At 37.2% G+C, this 25,157-nt stretch overlaps 1 protein-coding gene across 9 annotated transcripts in view; it reads right to left on the bottom strand.

Annotated features, from left to right (window-relative positions):
- Positions 1–24,477, bottom strand: part of arhgap23b (Rho GTPase activating protein 23b) — a 65,802-nt gene extending 41,325 nt beyond the window's left edge. For 5 of the 9 annotated variants that reach the window (XM_052102371.1, XM_052102378.1, XM_052102373.1 and 2 more), the window contains exon 1: positions 1,838–2,138. In XM_052102371.1, the coding sequence (XP_051958331.1) occupies positions 1,838–1,891 (54 nt within the window). In that variant the 5' untranslated portion in view covers positions 1,892–2,138. Of the gene's footprint in view, positions 1–1,837; positions 2,139–18,457; positions 18,495–20,631; positions 21,030–21,985; positions 22,116–24,458 lie in introns of those variants that run through there. The other 4 variants (XM_052102375.1, XM_052102377.1, XM_052102376.1 and 1 more) reach the window with 4 other exon arrangements.
- Between the last annotated feature and the right edge of the window lie 680 nt (positions 24,478–25,157).

Here is a 25,157-nt window from a genome sequence, read left to right as displayed (position 1 = left end):
AAAATTATAGTAGTATAGTATGTGATAACGAATTTAGCCCCCATCTTACACTGGATGTTTAAACATATAGGGCCAAATTCACTAAACCAGTGATTTCCAACTGGATTTACATGGGTGTGCCCTGGGGGTGCATAAGCAGGTTCCGGGGCTACGTAAAAATAATTCGATTTTGCTATGTTGAAAATTTTATAAAAACTAAATTAACATTAAATAAAACACATGTACGCAATATGCCTATAATATATGCAATTTCAAGAAATCATATTTGTTGATGAAATACTTGGAATTTATACATTTTTAAAAAGCTAAAATGTGACCAAGATTATAATATTTTGTAATGTACCAAGTAAGAAGGTCCACTATATAATTAACAGCATTAGCTAAGAGACAATTTATTTCATACATAAGCAAAATGGGAATTATAACTAAAATATACCTGAAATATAATCAATTATTATTATTAATATTATATATTTTTTATGATAATGTTAAATACTGCTCAGAATCATCCAGCAAGTTCAGAAATGCGTAAAACAGTGCTCTCAGCTGTGATATTTTGAGTGCGTTTGCCTGATCTGCATAATTTATTTAGGACACTAAACCAGCACAGACTACATATACAAATAACCTTCAAATGGTTTACTTATGCAGGGCCGTAGATTACGGGGGGATGGGGTGGAGCATTTGTGGCATAATGTTGATTCCCACAAAAAAATATTTAGACTCGTCTCTCGCTTAATATATATATATATATATATATATATATATATATATATATATATATATATATATATATATATATATATATATATGTTAAAAAGCAAAAGTTGTGTTTACAGTAAGGCACTTGCTATGTAAGTGAATGAAGTCCAAGAAAATAGTTTCTCATTTGCCATCTTAAATGTACCAGCTTCAGCATTATGCCATGAATGCTGTAGATTGAGCTTAACTTGTATTAAGTCTGAAAAACTTAAGATGGGATATGAGAAACTACTTTAACGACAATTACACACTTTACTCTTTAATTAAAAGATACATGTTACTACATAACTTTGTTAAACTGTTGACATCGATAAATTCCTGCCTGATATTAACAACATTCCTCTTTTTCCTTTTGGGTCAACTGCAAGGCCACACAATAATATCAAATAAATGATCAATCACATCATCTACCACATACTATGCTAAGCATCCAAAGGCTTACAACCTCTGAGGGTGGGGAAGTTCCAACTGAACAAGTTTTACAGTATGGGTAGGATGCAGCTGGTTCATGGACCAGTGTGCGCTTCAGTGTTCTGTGCAATATGGAACAATGGACACTGACATACATCCCCCCGCCTTCTGTGTGGGGTCTTGACTGACAGTCACAATGTCCCTTCTGTCAGTCTCTGGGGGCCGACATATGGAATTTACTCTAGTCAGGCACACATTTTTCTTCCAGTTCACTTTTGTTATATCATATCTATATGCCAGTTATGTCTAAGTGTTAAGGTTAAACATATATCTTAACCTCTAGCACCTCACTGCAAAAAGCAATTTGCAACCAACTGTGATGTTATACATATATTACAATGTTAGCACACATATTTGACTTCTCCAAAAGCCTGTGTTGCCATTTAAGAGTCCTAGATAAAACATCTCGACATACATTTTGACAGCCTAACTTCCTTGAAAATATAATAAGTAAATAGGACCTATAGATTTCTCATTCATCCTCTTCAAAGCAATGCATGGCATAGCACTGGGTTATTATATTACCAGTGAAGTTACAGTACACATGTATGCAAAGTAGTCACAGACACAGTCAGCTTAAAATATATAAAAACGTGAAACTTACTCCAGTTTCTCCATTTGGGGGTATTCCAACAAGGCAAAATGCAACTCCATTCATTTGGCAATTCTGCTCAATCAATTAAAAAAAACAACAACAACAAAAACATATAGGCAGGTTGGCATTGACTTGCAATTACATTCTCCAAGCAGAAGAAAAGCGCAAAGAATAAACTAAAGCTATACACAGCAAAAACTTTCTTGTATTTGTGTGTCTCTCTCTCTATATATATCTTTGTTCCAGCGAGTTGAAATAAATGTAAACTGAATATAAAGTTTCTTTCCAGAGCAGTTCCTCATAACTGAACATTGCGTGCAGACTGAATCGCTCGACACATCCCACCCTCAGAGCTTAACGAGCGATGGGCGTGGTCTTCAGAACGTACAACAACACGTGTCAACCAATGAGCAACTAATGTTATTTATGCTTGGGCGGAGTCTAGAGGTTCCCAAACCAAGCGCGGGGCTCAAAATGCCTCAAACACCGACCGTTTTCACAACAGTGTGTGAGGAGGCCAGTATAATTGGCGGGATAACGTCAAGAAGTGAGAATGTTGAAAATGTTTGAAGGTAACACGAGACTGCTTGAATGGGCTGATGTAATTGTATTCTGTCAACAGCAATTTGTTTTTCAAACTTTAAATTCAAATATCAGAATTCTAAATGGTGACGTATGTTTCAGCCTAGAGTATTCTATTCAGGGGCGGAGCTAGGGGGTGGCCAGGGGTGGCCACGGCCACCATGGAAATAATCGCGGCCACCCCACTGGCCACCCTGATCGTAATTACGATCTATTATAAAAAAGAAAGACTAAACAGAGCTCAAAGCTCCATGGATATGTTACAATGTCCCAACTAGCTGGCCGTTCTGAAAGTACTAAAGACACTTTTCGGACCAGTATATTCTACCTCGTGCTTGACAAGATGCTGAGTGAGTTAAACAGACGATTCTCAAAACCAAACTGTGAAATTATGATGGGAATCCAAGCTCTGAACCCAACTAGTGCAACATTTTGCCATGAGAAAGAACTTTTTCCATTTGCCTCTATCTACTCATGCAACATAGATGACCTAAGACATGAACTTCACCAAATGAAAAGAATTCTGGAGAGGAAAGTGCAAGCTGGCATACAGAAGCCCACTAGTGTTGTAGATTTGACTGTGCTCATTGAGCCATTTAAAGAGGTATTCCACGAGCTCTTTAAATTGTGCAAAATTGCAGTTGCCATTCCTGTGAGTACAGCTGCATGTGAACGCAGCTTCTCTAGTCTCAAACTGGTAAAGAGTTACCTGCGCTCAACCATGCATGATAGACTGAGCAATCTAGGTGTCTTAAGTGTGGAGTCCACAAGAGCCAAGTCTCTGAACCTTGATGAATTTGTGAATTTCTTTGCTTTAAACCACAATAACCATAGAATCCAACTAATGTAGGTTGTTTGTACTAGTGTCATGTAATTTGGAAACAGCTTGTAAGTTTGCTGAGTTTTCATAGTTTGCACTTACATAATTGACATGTACATAATCTTTTTTATTATAGATATTGATTGCTATTTGTTAAATAGGTTTGGTCAGCCTTTTGGCTGTTGTAATTGTGCTAAATAAAAAATAAATAAATAAAGTGATCTTGAACATGATTTTCTGGTCCTGTTTAAACTATTTTTTTTTTTTTTTTTCAGCATTGGGAAATATGTATTCTGTTTTCAAAGTGAATTTCCTAAGTTTTATTTGATTAAATAACTTGAGGGTGAGTAAAATTATGACACACAGTTATTTGGTGAACTTTAATAAAAATGTCATTGTAGGCTAACTATTGTACATTATACATCATTGTGATTTTGGGCACCTACAATACTTTAAAAATTATTTTAAGGTTGGATGAGTGCCATGTTTGTTTGCAAAATTATGTTTTTTGTGCCACCCCAGAGTAAATGCTGGCCCCTGCCCGGCCACCCCTATGAAAAATTCCTGGCTCCGCCACTGATTCTATTGCCCTCTCAGTAGGCTATGACAGAATTTACCAGTCACCACAAGAGTACAACAGAACAGTATGTGGGCACAAAGTGTGGGCATGTGCTTTAATGAGAGGCACTCTCTGTGACATGATAAATCTTATTAAACTTTCTGGGTCCTAATATCAATGAAATACTGTCTAAGTATACTTTGAATAATACTTCCTATTTTATTTGATGGATAATATAACTATAATCTAAGACAGAATCTGTTCACTGAATTGAATGGTTTTTGCCCTCTTTATAGTAAAGATGCAAATGAGTTTGTCCACCTGGTTTGTTATTTTAGTGCAGCTGCATCATGTCCCATGAGTGTGTATGGAACTATTGTTAAATGAAGCGAGACCTTGTTTTGATGCTTACATTAAGCGACAAGCCCCTAAAGCAGTACACACACACACTCACTCTTTTTTTACTCTCACTGGCTTACATTTATTACATAACAAACACTGCAGGACAGCACAGAGGAAAAGAAAAAAGTGGAAAACATTAATACACACAGTGCTTTACTTAGTGAAACAATCCCCATACTGATTTGTGGGGCAAACAAACAAATTCAAAGACCACACAAAAGTGTGAAGCAATGTGCAGTTATTATAACCTTATCACTTTCAGTCTTGTTTAAGATAAAACAGCTTTAATCTGACATAACACAAGAACATTCATGTCCCTTTAAGTATTCAAAATTAATGTTGACACATTTTATCTCATGTTAAAAAGAAATTAATACAATGTATAAGATGTGTAGTAATACATTGTATTAAAAACAGTTTGTCTGCTTCACTTTTGCAATACATTATTTTACCAGCAGAGGGCACTGAAACAAATTAACTCCCCTTTCTCCCCTCTTTTCAAAATCTAAGTGTTAACTTTGTTCAGCAGTAATGATACATATACATGTAATTGTTGTTTACTTGCATCATCATTTATATATTATATTTGTTAACCTTAATGCATATTTGAAATTGATAGTCCTGATCCTGGCTGCTGATTGGTCAGTATATGGCATTCCAGCCATACTTAAGTACACAATATAGTAACAACCATTGGCGTTTGTAGACTTCAATCTCCACTGAGGCACATGCCCCCCAAGAATTCATAAAGTGTCCCTTTTTTTCCAGGGGGGTCCGTAAGAATTGGTAAATACCTTTCAGTCTTTCAATTTAAAGTCGATTAGTAACATTAATGATCATCTTTGCATGTGAGGTTCTGTTACGAAAGGGGGGCACAAGGGGGTAAGATATATTTTATTAGATAGATTGCTAATGAGAAAAAAAAAGATTCTCATCATTTAGTCTCTTGTTTTGAATAGGAAACCATATTTCAAAGATCGGTATGTGGTTCACCCTCATGATTTATTGGGACAATGTTACTTGGGCACAGCAGAACTTTACTGGGGACTTGTGCCCCAGTTAAAGTGGTCTAGAGACACCCCTAGTACCAACTATGATGCAAAACAAGTATTGAGGAATTAAACAGGTAGTCCCACCACAAACTGACACCACTGGTTAAGTCTGATCAGGGCTGGACTGGTAATCTGGCATACCGGGCATTTTCCCGGTGGGCTGTCGGACTTTGGGGCCGATCAGGGGCAGACTGGCCATTGGGAGAACCAAGCTTTCTTGAAAATTGTAAATAGTGTGTCACTGTAGCATTACAAATATTATTCTGTTTGTTTTGTGTGAACCGTCTCATGAGAAACAATAACATTGACTCAACCAGTGACGTGAGTTAATGGCAGGACTATATGTTTGTTAGATCAATTGATTGCAGGACAGTAGAGGGGCAGTACCTATGCTGCATGACACAAAGCTCAATCCAGCCCCCTGGTAAGGTGTAACATCATGATATTCAAATTTTACCCTCTTAGTCTTGAATGACCTCTGACCCTATTGAATATAATCACAGCATCGCTTTTGCTATTTCAATTTTAAATTATGAGATCACTTGTATGTGACCTAGGGTATCTTTTACCAATGGTAAACCCAAATTTTAATGCATATATCTTTTACTCCCCTGAAATCTCATTCCTTTTTGTGGATATATGACCTTTGGTTAAATTAAACACAAATTATGACTTTTTGCTTATTTAAACTGTTGTAGAAACTTGGTAAGTAAACGAAAATGTCATTGGTAGAAGCATGCTATCATGAATAATGTTTTAAAGGTCCAATAGTAGACAAATATCTGCCCTTTTCCAGTGTAGACAGGTTAAAAAAAAGTGAGTGTGCATCTGTCGATCCTACTGTCAGTGCTAGAGATTCTAAAATATATAATTCACTAAACCTTCCAGCATGCCAAAGCAGCCATAACACTCATCACAGTCTAACTACAGCTGGGACCATAAACAAATATATATTATTACCAATACCAAATAAACATTAAACAAAGTCAGATATTCTGTTATTGCAAAATGTTTCTGTTTCCTTTTGTTGAGTAATATGTCCTCATGACCACATAAATATATGCCACAAAGAATTTATAGTGAGTTCGTTTTTAAGCATGTATAAATACTTATATAGGGTAAACCAAGTATAGTTGTAATAGAGTACAGCTGTAACACTGTGAATATTTCCCTACTCATGCAAGTTTGAACACACACACACACACACACACACGTTTGGTTTCCATGTTTTATGGGGACTTTCCATAGACATAATGGTTTTATATATATATATATATATATATATATATATATATATATATATATATATATATACATACAGTAGACTGCTCTTGTTACCCACAGTGAGTCATGCATGCATATGTGCTTATTAATTCCTGATGTTTGCAAGTGGACAGATGCAAGCACAGATAACACCTACATCAACTTTCATTTCCCCTATAGAGAGAGAGGAAGGTGTGACATTGTGTTCAGGATCTTTCTCCGACCACTGAAGGTGCTTTCAATTCATCATTATTACAATCAGTAACAGAATGATAGTTTAGATGGTACAACTGAATAATAATTAAGTGTATGAAAAATTATTAAATAACATTAATTACATAATCCTGAGCCAGTGGCTACCCTTGTATTGCAGTGGGTTTCCTTTTAAATGAATAATCAACTTAGCTATTGTATTTATTGTGAATGTCAGTTTCAGACCGTATTATCAGATTAACTTTGTTGTTTCACCAGCTGCTCCAGAGCACATCTAGTAGACAACGTTCCCACAATGTTTACCCCACCTCTCAGTCTACCGTAATGCACATAGATGTATTTGTAGAATACAAAATGGTTAGAAATGAAACGTTTGTTGTGATTATTCAGCTTCATCGGTCATTAATATCAACCTTCATCCGCAGCAACCCCAATTAACCCAAATTAATTCACATGATCCTGCACAAATAGATATTCTTAGCCAGTAAAAAGTGCACTGTTGTGTTAAAACAAAATATACAATACCTTAACGTTCACATTAACAGTTAAAGTTAACTCAGCATTAGGAAAACATTTGAATATTAATATAGAATATCATATATAAGATTGGCAGTGTGTGCACTCTCTGTTTTAGTTCATCCCCACAGACCGCAGTTGTTACACAACAGACTTAATCCTGAGTCCTTAAGCCTTCCACATCACTCACTACCCACGTTCCCCTGCTGCTGCCCACCCTTTCCACCATACAATACTGCCCCACTACTAATACCTCTCATCACACACACACATGAATGCACTCAACTATGGCCTCCTGCTCAACTGTGTCTGGCAAAGGGTAAAAATAAACACAATATGGTTAGCTGAGCTAACCATGTTTACTTCCTGGAAATGCCTGCTTTGTTCTGAGACCCTGCTCATTTAGTCATCTGTGAGTAAAACACTTGCTGTACATTTCACACACTAAAACGTCAAACTTTCACTTTTTAATACTTGTTTGCAAATCCTTTGCAGTCAATTATAGCCTGAAATCTGGAAGGCATAGACATCACCAGACGCTGGGTTTCGTCCCTGGTGATGCTCTGCCAGGCCTCTACTGCAACTGTCTTCAGTTCCTGCTTGTTCTTGGGGCATTTCCCCTTCAGTTTTGTCTTCAGCAAGTGAAATGCATGCTCAATCGGATTCAGGTCAGGTGATTGACTTGGCCATTGGTTGCTTTCGCAGTATGCTTCGGGTCATTGTCCATCTGTACTGTGAAGCGCCGTCCAATGAGTTCTGAAGCATTTGGCTGAATATGAGCAGCTAATATTGCCCGAAACACTTCAGAATTCATCCTGCTGCTTTTGTCAGCAGTCACATCATCAATAAATACAAGAGAACCAGTTCCATTGGCAGCCATACATGCCCACGCCATGACATTACCACCACCATGCTTCACTGATGAGGTGGTATGCTTTGGATCATGAGCAGTTCCTTTCCTTCTCCATACTCTTCCCATCACTCTGGTACAAGTTGATCTTTGTCTCATCTGTCCATAGGATGTTGTTCCAGAACTGTGAAGGCTTTTTTAGATGTTGTTTGGCAAACTCTAATCTGGCCTTCCTGTTTTTGAGGTTTACATCTTGTGGTGAACCCTCTGTATTCACTCTGGTGAAGTCTTCTCTTGATTGTTGACTTTGACACACATACACCTACCTCCTGGAGAGTGTTCTTGATCTGGCCAACTGTTGTGAAGGGTGTTTTCTTCACCAGGGAAAGAATTCTTCGGTCATCCACCACAGTTGTTTTCCGTGGTCTTCCGGGTCTTTTGGTGTTGCTGAGCTCACCGGTGCGTTCTTTCTTTTTAAGAATGTTCCATACAGTCGATTTGGCCACACCTAATGTTTTTGCTATCTCTCTGATGGGTTTGTTTTGATATTTCAGCCTAATGATGGCTTGCTTCACTGATAGTGACAGCTCTTTGGATCTCATATTGAGAGTTGACAGCAACATATTCCAAATGCAAATAGCACACTTGAAATGAACTCTGGACCTTTTAGCTGCTCCTTGTAAATGGGATAATGAGGGAATAACACACCTGGCCATGGAACAGCTGAGCAGCCAATTGTCCCATTACTTTTGGTCCCTTAAAAAGTGGGAGGCACATAAAAAAACTGTTGTAATTCCTACACCGTTCACCTGATTTGGATGTAAATACCCTCAAATTAAAGCTGAAAGTCTGCAGTTAAAGCACATCTTGTTCGTTTCATTTCAAATACGTTGTGGTGGTGTATAGAGCCAAAAAGATTAGAATTGTGTCGATGTCCCAATATTTATGGACCTGACTGTATGTAACCTCCGCTCCCTGATGGAGGGAACGAGACGTTGTGTCCTCCCGGCCACGTCGCTGAGCCGAGCCACTGTGGTGGCCGGACCATTTCCGGGTCCTCAGAAAAATCCTGAATGAACTCGACATATTTCTCTGCCTTTACCCGTATGTCCGGGGGCAGGGTATGCAAATACTGTCTGATTCTCATTGGCCTTTTTTCATAGATCAGAGGCATATTCGGCGCTCAAGAGAGACCCCTAGTGTCGCTTCTTTGACACAACGTCTCGTTCCCTCCATCAGGGAATGGAGGTTACATTCGTAACCTAGACGTTTTTATAGTCAAAACAAGTGAAAAAATCTACCAGTGCTGAAGAAGTAATCCAAAGTATTTATAATACTGTGGCAGCGGGGGCGTGGTCAAGCGCCCGTCCGGGAAGGAGGAGGCGAGAACCGGCTTGACGATATAAATAATAGTTTAATGTTAAACTTAAAAGACAACATAAACACACATGACGGACATGTCTGCTAACGATCTCTCTCTCCCGCACGGCCCTCTGCAGTCAGCCTTTAAACCTCACGGAGGCATAATTAGTAGGATCACGACCCGGCCCCGCCCTCCGCCCTGCCACAAATACGTTACTGACCTTGAGTAATCTAACGAAATGCGTTACAAATTACATTTTACAGCATGTATTCTGTAATCTGTAGTGGAATAAATTTCAAAAGTAACCCTCCCAACCCTGTCAGTTACTGATGTCATGTAGAAGTTCACTATTTCCAGTTAGCCATGATTATTTTAATCAATGAGTGAAATGTCAAACAACAGGCAGTTTCTGAGATAAAGTGAGTAGTATTCAGCTGATCATGTGATTCTAACATGGTCGTCCCCATAAGTGGACCCTCTCCATGTAGAATAAGCAGCTTTTATAGGGTTACCGATATGGCTGATATCTCAACAGAGGTGTTATGATTTTATAGATATATTTCAAAATTACAGTTAATTTCTTTAGGAGTAGAACTATTTTAATGAGGAAAAATTACTGAGTGCACCTTTAACACATTTGATCATAGTGTGATTTAAATTACACTATGATTTAGGATAAAATGACCTGGAAATGTTAACCCAATTAAGAGATAAATTTAAGCCAGCATTCCTGTAAAAATAAACTTGCATTTTGGTTGAATAAACAACCCATTATACTAGGTTAAATTAGCAACCCAACTTGCTGGGTAAGATTAGCCCAACATGTGCCTTGCCCCATATTTAAACAGTGGTAGGGTTAAAAACAGCCCAATTTGGGTTGGTTTTAACCCAGCATTTTTAGAGTGTAGGTTTGCAATGATCCTGTTTATGTTGGAAAAGGGGACATAATTCACCAAGAAAAATTAGAAGTCATGCCCTCTTCACTATATGACAGCCACCATACGGCCCGCACAGTTCAGTCCATGCAGGCTTACACTGCACTATTTATAACCCGGATAAACCTAATGAACGGCCATTGTGAATTCCACTCTTTGCAAGAGCAGATGCCAGGGCAAAAATGTACAGTTTACAATAAATTCACAATGTAAATACACAAAATATTGACCTACAACATCGAGTATTAGCAAAAGAGGAGAGTAAAATCAAACACTGTCAAACATGCCTCAAGGTGACCTCAACTGCTCACAGTGCATTATGAAGTTATGTTGATTCGACCTCTTCTCATCAGCCTGGCATCGTTAAACAAAACGTTGTTTTGCCTGGAGACATGCAACATGCCTCCATATTTACGAATGACAGACTTGTATTGCTGGGGAGAGATTCTGAATGGGTTGCCACTCTTGATATACTATATATAGAACCACAGAGGGAATGTCTATTTAGGAGCCAAGAGACGAGGCCCGAAATGATTAAGAAGGCATAAAATTTCATCTAATGTTACACACAGATGCCTCCTGGTTGGTGAATCTGGTATGAGCGAGAATAAAATGCTACAACCAGATAGAGGATATTTGTGACAATGACAAAATGTAGTAAATATGTCCTTAAAGGTGAAGTTTGTCATTTTTTTAAAATGTTATTTTATCTGCAGAAATAATTAGAAATATGCCATTCAAGGTTTGATTAAACAACTTCTGGCTCATGAGTTTGAGTTTGAGTATGTGGTGGGACTCTTTGTTTGGCCAAACAATGGACGATGTTGGTGATGGTTTTGTGATTCCATTTAATGCTACTAGTGGTGCATAAATTATACGTTAAACTTTAAAGCAATAGTTTACCCACTTCAATGCTAATAATCTAAACAACGCAAGCTCTTGCGTAAACATGTGAGCCACTGTGAACAAGGTTCTCTCTTAGCACTCATGCGAAGATTTCACTGAAAAATTGCTTACATTTCTCACCATACGACTTCAGAAGACTGGCACATGATTCGCATGGACTACATTTATGATACATTCAGTCCTTTTAGAAGCTTTAAAGTGAGAAAATATCAGCTGCCATTGTATTGAATAGATGGACAGAAATATTAATGAAATATGTCTGTGTTATGAATAATAACAAAAGTCATATGCATTTGAAACTGTGGAGTAAATTATGACTGACTTTTCACTTTTGGGCAAACTCTTCCTAAAAGAGAGGTATGAAGATAAATTTGGTATTTTTTAAAACTAATGAGCAGTAAAAAGACACAACCAGATACAAGCCCTATATGTATCCAGCAGAGGAAAAGGAACAAGTGAAAGCTCAGTGAATTCAGTATAAAAACAGAGCCAAGCACGTAAAATAAACCCTGCTGTATTCTGTGACACAAAATGACTAATGTTAATTCAAGCATAATGTTTTTATCTAATTCAATCTGACAAAGGCAATTCTGTGTGGTGGAAATAAAGAGTATACATGACCTTCTATTTAGGTTTTAAATAGGGCACAATTCCGTTTTCTATTTCCCTAACCCTCCCCCCAACACATTCTGCCTTTTGGAGATACACAACATCTCAGGGTCTGGGACTACGTTATAGTACAGGCTTTGGAATAAAACTACTATTGCTGCAGAATTTACAGTAGTTTGTAGAGGAAATGTGTATTGCTCATAGATTAAAAATGTTAACCTAAAAAATGTGGTTACATCTAAATTAAATGGTTTCATTCAAGTCTAAATAAACATGACTAAAATAAAATATGTTTAGGAGTTAAAGCAAGTACAAATATAATTAAGGCAACCATTGCAGGTTACCACTTTTTACAATGTACAGTAGCTCAGTAAACTTAAATTGAGTCCTCAGTATAAACTTTGTCTGAGATTTGTCTTCCCATGTTATTTTGGAGAAATAAAAGTTACAGCAAATTATACAATTGTTGACACAGTAAGAGTATAGAGCAACAAATTCAAAGTGGATAACATAGCTCAAATAATTTTTTATATTACATTTTTTTGTTCATATTAAAGGGGTCACATCATGAGGAATCAAATTTTCCTTGATGTTTTGACATATAAGAGGTTATTCTACTATTAAAACATACAGTAAATTTCAGAACTCAAAACGTAATCCCAAAAGCAATAAAAGCGTTTAATGAAACCATGCTGCAAAAACCCCTCGTTCTCTTCTTCCGCAACTATCCTACATCATTTGGGAGCTCATTAATTCATGACCTCCTACAGCATCCTTGGCCCCGCCCATAGGCGCTCCATTCGTACACAGAGAGAGAGCAGGACAAACAGGCCTAGTGTGGACTATTCCTGAACACCAAATGGGACCCATCTAGACTATTTTCATTTATACTTTATATAAAAATATGCACTATATGCTGTCATGTATCAGGTACTGCTTTTAAAATATGCAATGTCAAGTTAAAACTCGGAAAAGGAAACACCATTCGGTTTCCTCAGTTGCTCTGGGTCTCGCTGTTTTGAGTACAAATGCGTCCTGGATGCATTCTTTTGCACATCTGCTGTATTTTTAATTGTTGGTTTATGTAAACATGCATAGATATATCATGACCCCTTTAAAATCTATGACTTTTTTTGGCAGAGTTTGGTGTCTTGGAAAATCTGTGCACAGTTTTATGATATTGTTGAGATCTCATATGAAATTCTAGAGGAGACACCTGTGAGATTATTAGGGTCTTAAATAAAGCAGGAGAGTTAAACTAAAGTCTCCATTTGCTCTCCATTTAATCTCATTGGTGCATAGGAGAAACAACACAAAGATAAGGCAGAGATCTTATTCCTGGGTTACATCAGTTTCTCATAAACATTCTTGTTATTGTCAGAGACAGAATAAATCTTATATGGCAACAGATAATTATAAAGACTTCAAGAACTTCCCTGCAGGGCTTGTTTGCTGCTGCAGTTTATTATTCTGTTAGTCGGATATGGGGAGCAGATGATAAGCATCAGAAGCACTGCTCATTTATAGAGTCTGTGGTGTGTGTGTGTGTGTGTGTGTGTGTGTGTGTGTGTGTGTGTGTGTGTGTGAGCGTGTATTTATCACTTTGTGGGGACCAAATGTCCCCATAAGGATAGTAAAACCCGAAATGTTTGACCTTGTGGGGACATTTTGTCAGTCCCCATGAGGAAAACAGCTTATAAATCATACTAAATTATGTTTTTTGAAAAGGTAAAAATGCAGAAAGTTTTCTGTGAGGGTTAGGTTTAGGGGTAGGGTTAGGTTTAGGGGATAGAATATAAAGTTTGTACAGTATAAAAACCATTATGTCTATGGAAAGTCCCCATAAAACATGGAAACACAACATGTGTGTGTGTGTGTGTGTGTGTGTGTGTGTGTGTGTGTGTGTGTGTGTGTGTGTGTGTAAGAGCGAGAGAGAGAGGTAAACTTAGTTAGGTTACCACATAATAACTACAACAGAACTGGAACAGAGGGAAAGATTTTTAAAAGGGCTTCATTATAAGTTCAAAAAACTTAGATTACTGTGGTGAGGACATAAACTCAGATAATTGCATGCAATAAAACAAACAGAGGTAAAAACAACTTTTCAAATCAAGAGCATAAAGAAATAAAAAGCTAAACCCTAGACTGAAACATTTATAAACATTACACAAATGTGTTTACAAATGTGTTTTTTTGTTTTTGTTTTTCTAATCGGACAGAAAGTGTATTGTGTGTGCATTTGAACTTGTGGTGAACACCGAAGCTTTGACAGTGGATATTTTAAATGTCTTGTAATAAAGTTTTAATGGTGGGAGGAGATGAGTTCTCTGCAGTGAGTGAAATTATGTCTAATGGGTGTGAAATCAGTGTGGAGACTGTGGGGCCTGATCCATTAATGTACTGCACAAAGCTCACACACACACACACACACACACACACACACACACACACACACACACACACACACACACACACACACACACACACTCACATCACACACACACACACACACACACACACACACACACACACACACATACACACATTCAGCTTTAAAGTGGATGTGAAAGTGGAGAACAAGATATAATGTCAATTATGAGAGAAGGAGAGATTTATTGCTTGAGTAACTACATCACATCTGATTGAGACAGACTTAGGGAGACAAACTGAGAGAGAGAGAGACTGCAAGAAGCACTATTGTCGAAGAACCTTTTATTCTAACCTTCTATTGTAGAAGAAAAATGAGGTATCTCCAACTATTTTTTTTTTTTATATGTCTGAGAATACTATAATGTGGGCTCAAATGTAAATGTTGCTTCTGCATGTTAAGGTACCTTGAAATTGACCCTATTCAGACGAATTACTGAAAAACGGCATACCCCCATCTGACATTTTTGCATCAATGCAAGCATGATTACATTTCCTTTTGGTGCTACAGACAGCGAATTATGCGGGCAGCCAGAAACTGGTTCTGGTCCGGTGGAAACCAGGAAGTCATCACATTCAAAAAAATAATGGTGAGCGTGATTCAAAGGTTGCATTTTACATCTAAGAGGCATTTTATTCCACTGATGGTTAGGTTTTGGGTTGGAGTTTGGGAGATAATAATATATTCATTCCCGCAGACTGTATTACATAAATTACAAATAAAAATACAACTAGTTTCTGGCGCCACTCTGTGGCCATTTTAGCTGGAAACTGAAGCTCACACGTGCCATATGTTCAACAACACTTCCAACTTCGGCCACTGAGGGCAGTGATTTGAATTTCAGTACACAGAAAAAACATTTTAAACTATAATCGCCAAATTCACTGTGGGATCAGTCTAGTGGAACAGCAGTGTAATTTTTAGGGCTGCCCCCGTCCAAAGATCGACTAGTAGTATTTAGTTTAAGCATATTCATTAGATGTCACATGTCTGCTGTTGCTTGGCAAATATGGATTCTTATGCTAAACTTAAGTGGTTGACTCAGCACTACAACTGGGTATTAATGCAAATTTCCTGATTTGATTCTAACACACAACCTCGTGATTTGATCCCGATTTCAATTCAACATTGATTCATATTGGGTGTATTTTAGTTATACTGAAATTTTGCTTACATATGAATCACATTTTCTCCCAGCTAATTCTTTAAATTATACAGGGGACTTTCTAACTAAGTACATTCTGAAAATATTAATTTTACTAATGATATTTTATTCGTTTTTATTATTTTGGTCACATTTTGGCTTTTTAAAAATGAACAAATACATGTATTCAATCAATTAATAAAAAATTATATTTCATATACTATTTCTTGTTACATGTTATTGTTTAATTTAATAATTTGTACTATTTACAACATGGCTGCTGCAGAGTTTCTTAATCAAATTTAAAACTTTTTAAGACATTTTTCAAGACCTGAACAAATAAAATTAACACTGTATCCCCATACCAAAACAAACTCACTCAATCTCAAAATAAATCATGTATCACAGAATCTTACATAAACAGCCAGGGGCACACATTCAATATGGCCTTAACATTGCTTGTCAGTAAAAACAGGGTAGGCTTTATGCAAGTTTAAAATACTCAATATGTTTTTTCTACATACTGTATAAATCACATTAAAATTAGTTTATGTCTTATATAAGTAAATACAAATTAGAGGTCAACCTATTTTGGATTTTTCAGATGAGATAATTTGCTAAAAGAAAGAAAATTAATCTGACAATAGTTTTTAAAAATGGTAGCCTATATAAATATTCTTAGTCTTGAATCCTTCCTGTGATGGGCGGGCCAGACAGAGGCAACAAATGTCAAATTGAATTAATATCAATAACCAGAAAGAAGAAGACGAAAAAAAGATTTTATTAATAGTCTGGAACTTTTAACGTTAAAGGCTGAAATACGCCTGGGACTTTTATTTTGAAATGTTTGCACTTCACTGCTTCCAGCTGCTCATTAAAATGTGCACTCCTACAATAATCTAAAACATATTACAATATAAACAGTTAAAACTAAGCATTGTCATATGATGATCATCATCATCATCAACAGTTCATCTTTAGTGATCGCTTGTCATAAATTTCCGATATGGCCTAATGATTGCAAACTTCTCTGCAACAGCTCGAAATATTCACAAGCCCCCTGTGTGCTTGGAGAATATACAACAGTGCCACCTTTTCACTCTTAAGGATGCAGCGCATATATATATTAATTAAATCATATTCTTTTTAAGTTTGATAATCACATTAGGTCATATCACGATTCCTGTATTTCCGCCCAAAAACTGAAGACCTCTTTAAATTATTATTAAGACTTCTGTTGTATCATTTAAGATATATAAGACTTTTTATTTTTAAAAACTGAATTTAAGACAATCTAAGACTTCTCTCACATCAATCTGGTTGCTTCCGCTTCTGAGACAGCCAATCCGTGCATCTTATTACGTGGCTTGCTGTGCATGACATCGAGGAGACTCACAGCATGTGGAGTTTCATGCTACTCTCCGCGATCCACGCACAACTTACCACACTCCCCATTGAGAGCAAGAACCACTAATCTTGACCACAAGAAGGTTACCCCATATGACTCTACCCTCGCTAGCAACCAGGCCAATTTGGTTGCTTAGGAGACCTGGCTGGAGTCACTTAGCACGCCCTGGATTTGAACTCACGACTCCAGGGGTGGTTGTCAGCGTCAATACACGCTGAGCTACCCAGGCCCCACAGTTTAAGACTTTTTAAGGATTCGTGGAAACCCTGTACAAGTATTTATTGAACACATGCTAAAACCAGTACAGTCTCTTTAACAAAACCGGCAGTTCTGTAAAGAGCATCTGTAGATAAACACGTTAAGAGAGAGACTCCAGTGGCTTTATGTCATCTGTGCCATGCATGATTAGAATTAAATGGTTTTTTTTTGTTGTTGTTGTTTTTAATCAACTGACTGTAGAGAACAGAAAGGGTATTAAAAGAGACATTGACAAATGGCAAATGGGTCGCATGGACCTCGTCTTTGGACACACATTACATGGAACAACATTTACTCTCAACATGCAGTGAAAGGATCTCGCTGCTGAATAATCCACCACTATACTACACAATTGCTGGTGAGTGAAATGTCAAAATGTATCAGCTAGTTGCCAAATATATACAGTACATTTTTTGTCACATTTACTCTCATTGTAGTGGAGGGTTGCTCATAAATGATTGATCTTGGGATTTAAGAATCTATATAATTTAAATGAAGATCGTGATGCATTGGAAAATCAATATTTTTACCAACCCTACTCAGCACTGTAATTTTAATGAACTGAATAAAACCTTATTAGTTAAATGGCAACATTTTGGGACAACCACTGCATATGTTATATTGTGCCAACTTTCCTTTCTTATTTTTCTTAATATTGTAGTTTTTTTTTAACAGTGTGAAGTAACAGAGAAAGGGTAGATGAGAGGGCATGAATGAAAGGAAAGTACAGGGAAAGAAAGAGCAGAAAAAAGCCCTAATTGCTACAATGAAAGAAATGAGACAGAATGAGTTGGACTAGACCCTGCGGGCAATGAAAGAACTACAGCTACAGTTGCTGACTCTTTAGCACACACACATCCACTGCTCACATAATTGCCAGGTCTATTTTTATTGCTTCTGAAATATCCTCAGCTCTATCTTCTATCCTCTGTGCCGGTCTCAGCTTCAGTTTCTGTCATGTTCTCTTATTGCCATTTCCCATTTCCTCAATTCTCTCTCAGCACATCTACAGCCCATTATAGTCTCATATCAAGTAACTTACATTTACATGTATAATTTACAAATCCAGTGCACTTTCCTGTCTACCAAATGTTAGGTCTATTTTATCTGTAACATCTTAGTGTTATGGCTCCATTGTAGTCCACTTTATGATGTGTGAGCAAATGCCGTTTTTTTGACATCCCAGCTGACCTGACCTCAGTTCAGTTGTGTCATTTAAATCCCTCAGAGTCACCAAAATAGTCCCCTCCCTTTCACTTGAATGCACACCACTCATGATAAAACCACTCACATTTAAAGGGATAGCCCATCATTTACTCACCCTCATGTTGATTCAGACCCATATGACTTTCTTTCTTCTGTGGAACACAAAAATAAATGTTAGGCTGAATTTCCAAGCTGCTCCTTTCCAAACAATGAAGTAAATGAGGACTGTTTGTACAGACTGTTTGTCTGTATGGTACAAAAAAGTACCATAAAAGTAGTCAATATGACTCATGCACTTCTAGGTACCTTTGTGTGAGGAACAGAGCCTAACCCTAACCAAATATAAGTCGTTATTTACTGAAAATCTAGCTTGACGGTCGTGGTCACCATTCACTTTCATTGTATGAAAAAGAGCAGCTTGGACATTCTGCTAAATAAATTTGTTCACCAGAATAAAAGAAACTCTTGAAGCTAGTAGTCACGTTTTCACAGTGTTCCACAACCAGCCTTCTTCCCTCCAATTCAAACCACAAACTGAACTGTAAAACTGATCTGAAGACCAAGAAAAATAGCAAGTTCTACCCGCAGAATTTATACACATCCCACCACACGCCAACAACAGGAACAGAGTCAATGAGCCAAGTTTCCCTAAGCATCCTTGACCTTCTGTTCTAATGATCGCTCCAGGTTTTTCACAGAACATTTAAAGCAGTCCAGAGGTTTCCTGCCATCTATGACTGGACAAGGCTTTATTTGGAAACATTTGTGTTACTGTAAACTCTAACAAGTGACAATGCTGGTGGAATTGTTCATCAATTTCATGATGCCACTGATCAAAGTCGCATTGCAACAAAAAAGGACTGCATGGAAATCAGAAATGTCCTTGTCATTTTAATAAAAAACAATAACACACTTCGAATAACAAACTCGAAAGAATAGATCATACACAAAAGGAAGATGTTAGGCAGAATGTTAGCCTCAGTCATCAATCACTTTCATTTTTTCCATAAAATGAAAGTTAATGGTGACTGAGGCTAACATTTTGCCTAGAATCTTTTGTGTTCCGCCGAAAAAAGAAAGTCAAATAGGTTTGAATTGGAACAACATGATGGTGAGAAAATGATGACAGAATTGACATTTTTGGGTGAACTGTCCCTTTAACACACTCACACATGCAAAACACTATCTGCGTCTATGTAACACACTCCTGAATGGATTTTCCTTAATTTTTCACAAAATCCATATATAGACGATTTAGTATTTAAACAACCATGACAACGTAACTATAACTTCTTTGCACATTCGATCACTTTTAATATTATCTGCAACAAAGCTCAAGCAGCATTCAAACACACATAAATAAAGGTAAGACTTTACGTGTTCCCTTTGTTAAGGGTTGATAAAGGGTTTATTAATGACTAATAAGTTAATGCAGTTAGAGTATAAAAAAGGCAAATTTCATCCAATACTTGCCAAATAGTGAGCATTTAAACTCACATGTCATAAATGCTTAATTAATACACTTATTACTGCTGTTTATTAATAGAAAAAAACACAAAATGTCCTAATTCCAGATTGATGTAATAATGTAACAAAATAGACTATTATAGTGATATAAATTATGTCATTTTCCTCCAGTCTACTTTGTTTATATTATTTACTGTATTGTTTTCACTCTCTCCTGCTGTGACTTGCCTGGTCACGTTGATGTCAAAGAATAATTTTTACCTTGTCAATGTGACCTTAAGTCCTCTGCAAAAACACTTTTCAGGATTTCATGCTCATTCAAGGCATTTAAAAAGCATGATTACCATATTAAACCATACTGAACCTTTGTGTATAGGTTTCTTATGTTGGCAACTCCTTAATAAATCCTTTACAGGTGTTTACTTTACATTGAGGTACAATTTCAATGGTTACACATGTTGAATAAATGTTATTAAGCATTTATAACATGTAAGGTAAAATGGCTCACTATTTTGCATGAAAGTCACCCTTTTTATCCGTGTTGTTATAACAGCATATCAATGATTTACAATTCGTAAATGATGAACCCCTTTAAACTCCACAATACCCCATTCCCGCACCCCTCTCCCACACTGTTGCTCCTCTAAGCACCTGCAGGTTTTGCCGGTGTGACACAGGAGACTATGAATATTAATGTTAAACACTCCCAGCATGATGTACCTGCTGTGATTTGTTTAGACTGGTGAGTATGTGTGCATCACTTTATGTGAATAATACGGATTGTGTGATACGTTAATGTGACACCCTCAGTCCCCACCTCACCTGAGCCATGTCTTCAGTGAGCGTGCCCGAGACTCCTAGTTCTTGACATGGCACAGAACATCAGCCAATCTCTTCATACACAGTTCACACACACTCCAGACATCTGAGGCAAATACAAGCTGCTGTGCCTCTTAAGAAAAAACATGATCTCACGTCCCCTGTGTCTCTCACAGTCCTCTTTGCCCTCAGTGAGTCACCGTTGTGGCGATGTCACCTCTTCGATGTGTTGCCCTCCACCTCTCTTCACTGTCACTAGTTCTCTCTATCCAAAAGAGGTGTCTGCGACCCTTCTCTTTTCTTTCTAGGGTCACAGAGTAGCTGTGAATGCCTGCTCTTCCAAGCACTTGTCCTGTTACCAGTGTGTTTGCTCTGTGCTCTAAGCTGGGCTCATCTCTGCCTCTCCCTCCTCTGTTTCCCCTCCTCCCCTCTTCCCCTAAGCACCCCTCCCCCTGCCTTCCTCCCTTCCTCTGCCTCTACACACACGTACACACACAGAGCGAATTATAGGCTGTAAGCAGGGGATCAGAAGGATAGTAAGGAGGTCACGTGACTATAGATAGTAGCGAGTGTGCTGGATCTTCAAGCAGCTGTCACACCCATTCCTCCATGGAGAGATTTGTCACCATTGACAACAACCAGTGTGATCCTAGTGTTATTCAGCCAAACGTCTCCTGCTCTAATCTTATTGGGCTGCCACCAGCCTATCCTCCCCTACTGTCTGTGGAACATGGGAAATGTAGTATTACATGTTTCTAATAATATATATTTTTTCTTTAAATCTGTCAAAAATGAAAATTCTGTCATCATTTACTCACCCTCGTGTTGTTCTAAACTCGTATAATTTTCTATCTGTGATGCAACACAAAAGGAGATTTTAGTCAGAATGTTAGTCTCAGTCATCATTCGCTTTCATTGCATCTTTTTTTTTCTTCCATACAATGAAAGTGAATAGTGACTGAGATAGTCATTAAATTTATTTGGTGTTTCACTGACGAAAGCCATATGGGTTTATAACAACATGAGGGTGAGCAGATGATGACAGAATTTTCATTTTTGAAGGAACAAACTCTAAACATGCATCCCTTAATACAAACTGGCACAACCACACACACACACACAAAACATCCTCCTATGTTTCCCTCAAACTGTATTGCGGGAAACTCCCAACCCTCAACAACAGGAAGCTGGCTCCTGGTGTGGTCCCGGTGTTTCCCACACCTCAGATTCCTGAAACATGCCTTCAATTGATTCTTCTGAACTGCAACATTACTATATTTTTCCTTTTTCTCTGGGCAACACAAGTCCCTGTTTAGGAAAAACAACAACAATGATATAAATATCTCCTCGATCTTACCTGATTGAGAACAGAATCTCCCTAGAGTGTCATCCTATCATTTTATCTCCAACCAATCCTGATCCAAGATTAAACAGCTAACTTTGATTGATGAGACTTTGTTAAAGCATCAAGTCCAAGTGTTTCTGTCTGCATCCTACAAGACTACAAGGAACACCCACTTCATGACACACCCACTACATGTAACACCCCCTTTGGATCATCAAGCGATTCTATTGGCTACAACAACTTTTAAAATCCTATGCAATCGCTGAATGATTCATTGTCTCTTAACTCTTTAAATATGACAAAGAGTAACTTTATATGTCACATCTCATATTTACATGGAAGATATACGTGGTAAACTGAACTTACTTTTTTAATGTGAAATTGTTTGGAAGTGCTCTTTATTCCTGAAAGTGTTTGTACAATTTCTGCTTATTCAGTAAAAAATTTATGAATGGTAAGATAAACATTTATCTGTTCTGTTTTGTCCAGTTAGCTTACAAGCTAATTGGTTAGCCTATTAGCTTAGCATACCACTAGCTTATTCTCTCTTTACTTTCATAACATTTCTCATCACTGTCACCATGATGCATGTGGTGGTATGAATTAATTTAAAATAGCTTTTAATTTTTGCTATAATTAATGATTTTAATCATTTTGAAAATATTTGTGGTTATGGTTAGGTTTAGAGTGATGATAGGTGTAGGTGTATATGGTTGCTGCGGGACTCCAAATAAACACAACAAAAAGTGCATGAATGTGGCATCCAATTGTTCCAAGACTTCAGGATTTCGCTGGTAATCAAGAAGGGGCGTAACTTGTCGTGGGCGTGTCTTTAGTAGTCTTGCAAGATGCAGTAAGACCCCTCTCAGGCCATCTGCCTCTCACTTTGAACATAATCGGTCCCTTTTTGACGTCACTGTCTATCTTGTAAATGGCGACATCTGCTGGTTAGTAGTAGAAGTGCATAGAGAGGGCGCGTATTGTTGAGAAAAAAAGTAATAGTACATTTGTACTAAAACATGTTGCAGTTTGTTGATTGTAATTATTACAATATGCAAAACCAATGTCTACTGTTCTTAGGCATCGTTTCATTAAAAACATAGTATACATTGTGTTATTCAACCAAAGAGATCAAAATTATTGGCAATTTACCTATATTTTGACACAGGCTACTAGTTAAAAATGTGTTTCAGTTTCATGAGCCAAACCCTGTTTACTTTTAGTTGCCTTTTTCAACTATGGAGAAATAGGGAAATGTGTATACCTTTATTTGTGCTGTCTGTGCAGTGCACAAAACACTCCAAATTCAGTTGCATTTCATGATGTGCGGCTTTAGTAATAATAGTAACACACTGCACAACCAGGCCCTGGAGCAGAGATGTAGGTGGTATCTCAAAATCTAAATGCTGCCTACCTATTCAGCATTTTGGGGAACAATATAGGCCAGGCCTGGTTCCAGATCAAAATCTGCTTGCAATTTACAATATTAGTCTTACATATTCAATTGAGCAGGTCATGCAATTCTTTTGGTACTGGGACCACATCAGCTGTTAAGTACAAAATGGAACAGAGAAGATAAAAAGTTCAGCATAGTTTTATCTTACAAGCCAGACATGCACTCAATGTAGGATGCACAATTTTCTGAAGTGTGTACGGACTGATGGGACCATTCTGTGTTTTGCTGCTACATTAGTATAGTATTCAATTTAACACTATATCAGGAGTCTGGTTTAAAAGTGAAATAAAATATTTGGGAAAGAGATTCTAAAGGCTTATTATAATGTTGGCCACAAAGTGAACCCGCTTACAATACTATTGTTACTTTTATATATATATATATATATATATATATATATATATATATATATATATATATATATATATATATATAAACTAACAATAGTATTAATATATTATTATTAAATGTATTCTATTACATGAATACTTTCAAAGCTTCTCAAGTTATTCAGCCAAAAACATTTTGATGCACTTTTTGTCCCACTGTTTAAGTTCACTTTAGACATAAACGACTGCGTTTACCTTAAATCCTCATTTGATCATTTAGGCATTAGCACTCAAACATTAGCCACCTGTCAATCAAACAGTAAGCAGCGACAGACGTCAAGAAATAAAAAGTCAATCTTTTATATTTCATCTAGATCAACCCAGGTGTGCTCTTGCTATCACGATTGGTGTGATGAACACCCCTGTTCTAGATGTACAACATAGACTAAATATAGAAAATTACTCAAAAGTTTATCATCGATATCGAGGACATCTCTCTCTCTCTTTTTTCCAGATAAACATCAAGATTGTTTTATCGAAAAGCCCTATTGATAACATTGCATTAATCTCTCACAGCAGCCCAATAATCTCAGAGATAGATGGTTAAATTACAGCAGAAATATGAAATGTACCTCGATATGTTTGTTCAAATTAGAGACAGGATTAATGCTGATATCTGGCTTGAGCAAGTTAAACTCACGTGACACAGTCATGCAATTGGCCTTTATCACAGCGAAAATCCCTTCCAGGTGGTGTTGTGATGTTCAGGTGTTGAACTGTGCTTGAGGCATCCTCCACAGTTGCCGCAAAATCTGCAGCTGCCGTTCAAATTTTCTTCGTGTGATTTGATTTGACGGGAGTCATGAGACTCTCTCTACCCAATCATGTTGATAGATAAAAATACATTCAGGACAGGGAAGTAGCGAACACAGATGGTGGGAATATAACGCAGTAAAAGTACAGTTACAGCACTTAAAATAAACTCAAGAAATAGTAAAAGTATACAATTTTTAAACTACTTAAAAAAGTCAAATTCTTGGGGGAAAGTAGTTAATTACAGTAACGTGAGTAATTGTAATTCGTTACTTTACACCCCTGATTGTGATGATATGAGTTTACCAGTAATACAATTTTCACTGTAAAAATTGAGTAGGAAATTATCTCAATCTAGTCAAACTGATAAAAAGTGAAGCCCTCGGTTTTTGTCACTGTAAATTTTTACAGCTATCAGCACAGCATGACATTTCATTAAGCTTAATCAGACCATTTAAATGTAACTCTTTTTGAGGACCGGTTCTACTCGCGCTGGTGCAACACAGGTCTGTTTGCCTCCATTCTTTTTGCCAAAACAGTGGACACGAGGCAACAGTCAAAGACGTCTGTCTAGTGCACGTTTACA

The sequence above is a fragment of the Xyrauchen texanus genome, chromosome 33 (genome assembly GCF_025860055.1).
Source record: "Xyrauchen texanus isolate HMW12.3.18 chromosome 33, RBS_HiC_50CHRs, whole genome shotgun sequence".
In the NCBI taxonomy this organism is placed as follows: Eukaryota; Metazoa; Chordata; class Actinopteri; order Cypriniformes; family Catostomidae; genus Xyrauchen; species Xyrauchen texanus.
Note: the sequence above shows the minus strand (reverse complement) of the source record. Positions and strands in the feature narration are given on the sequence as shown.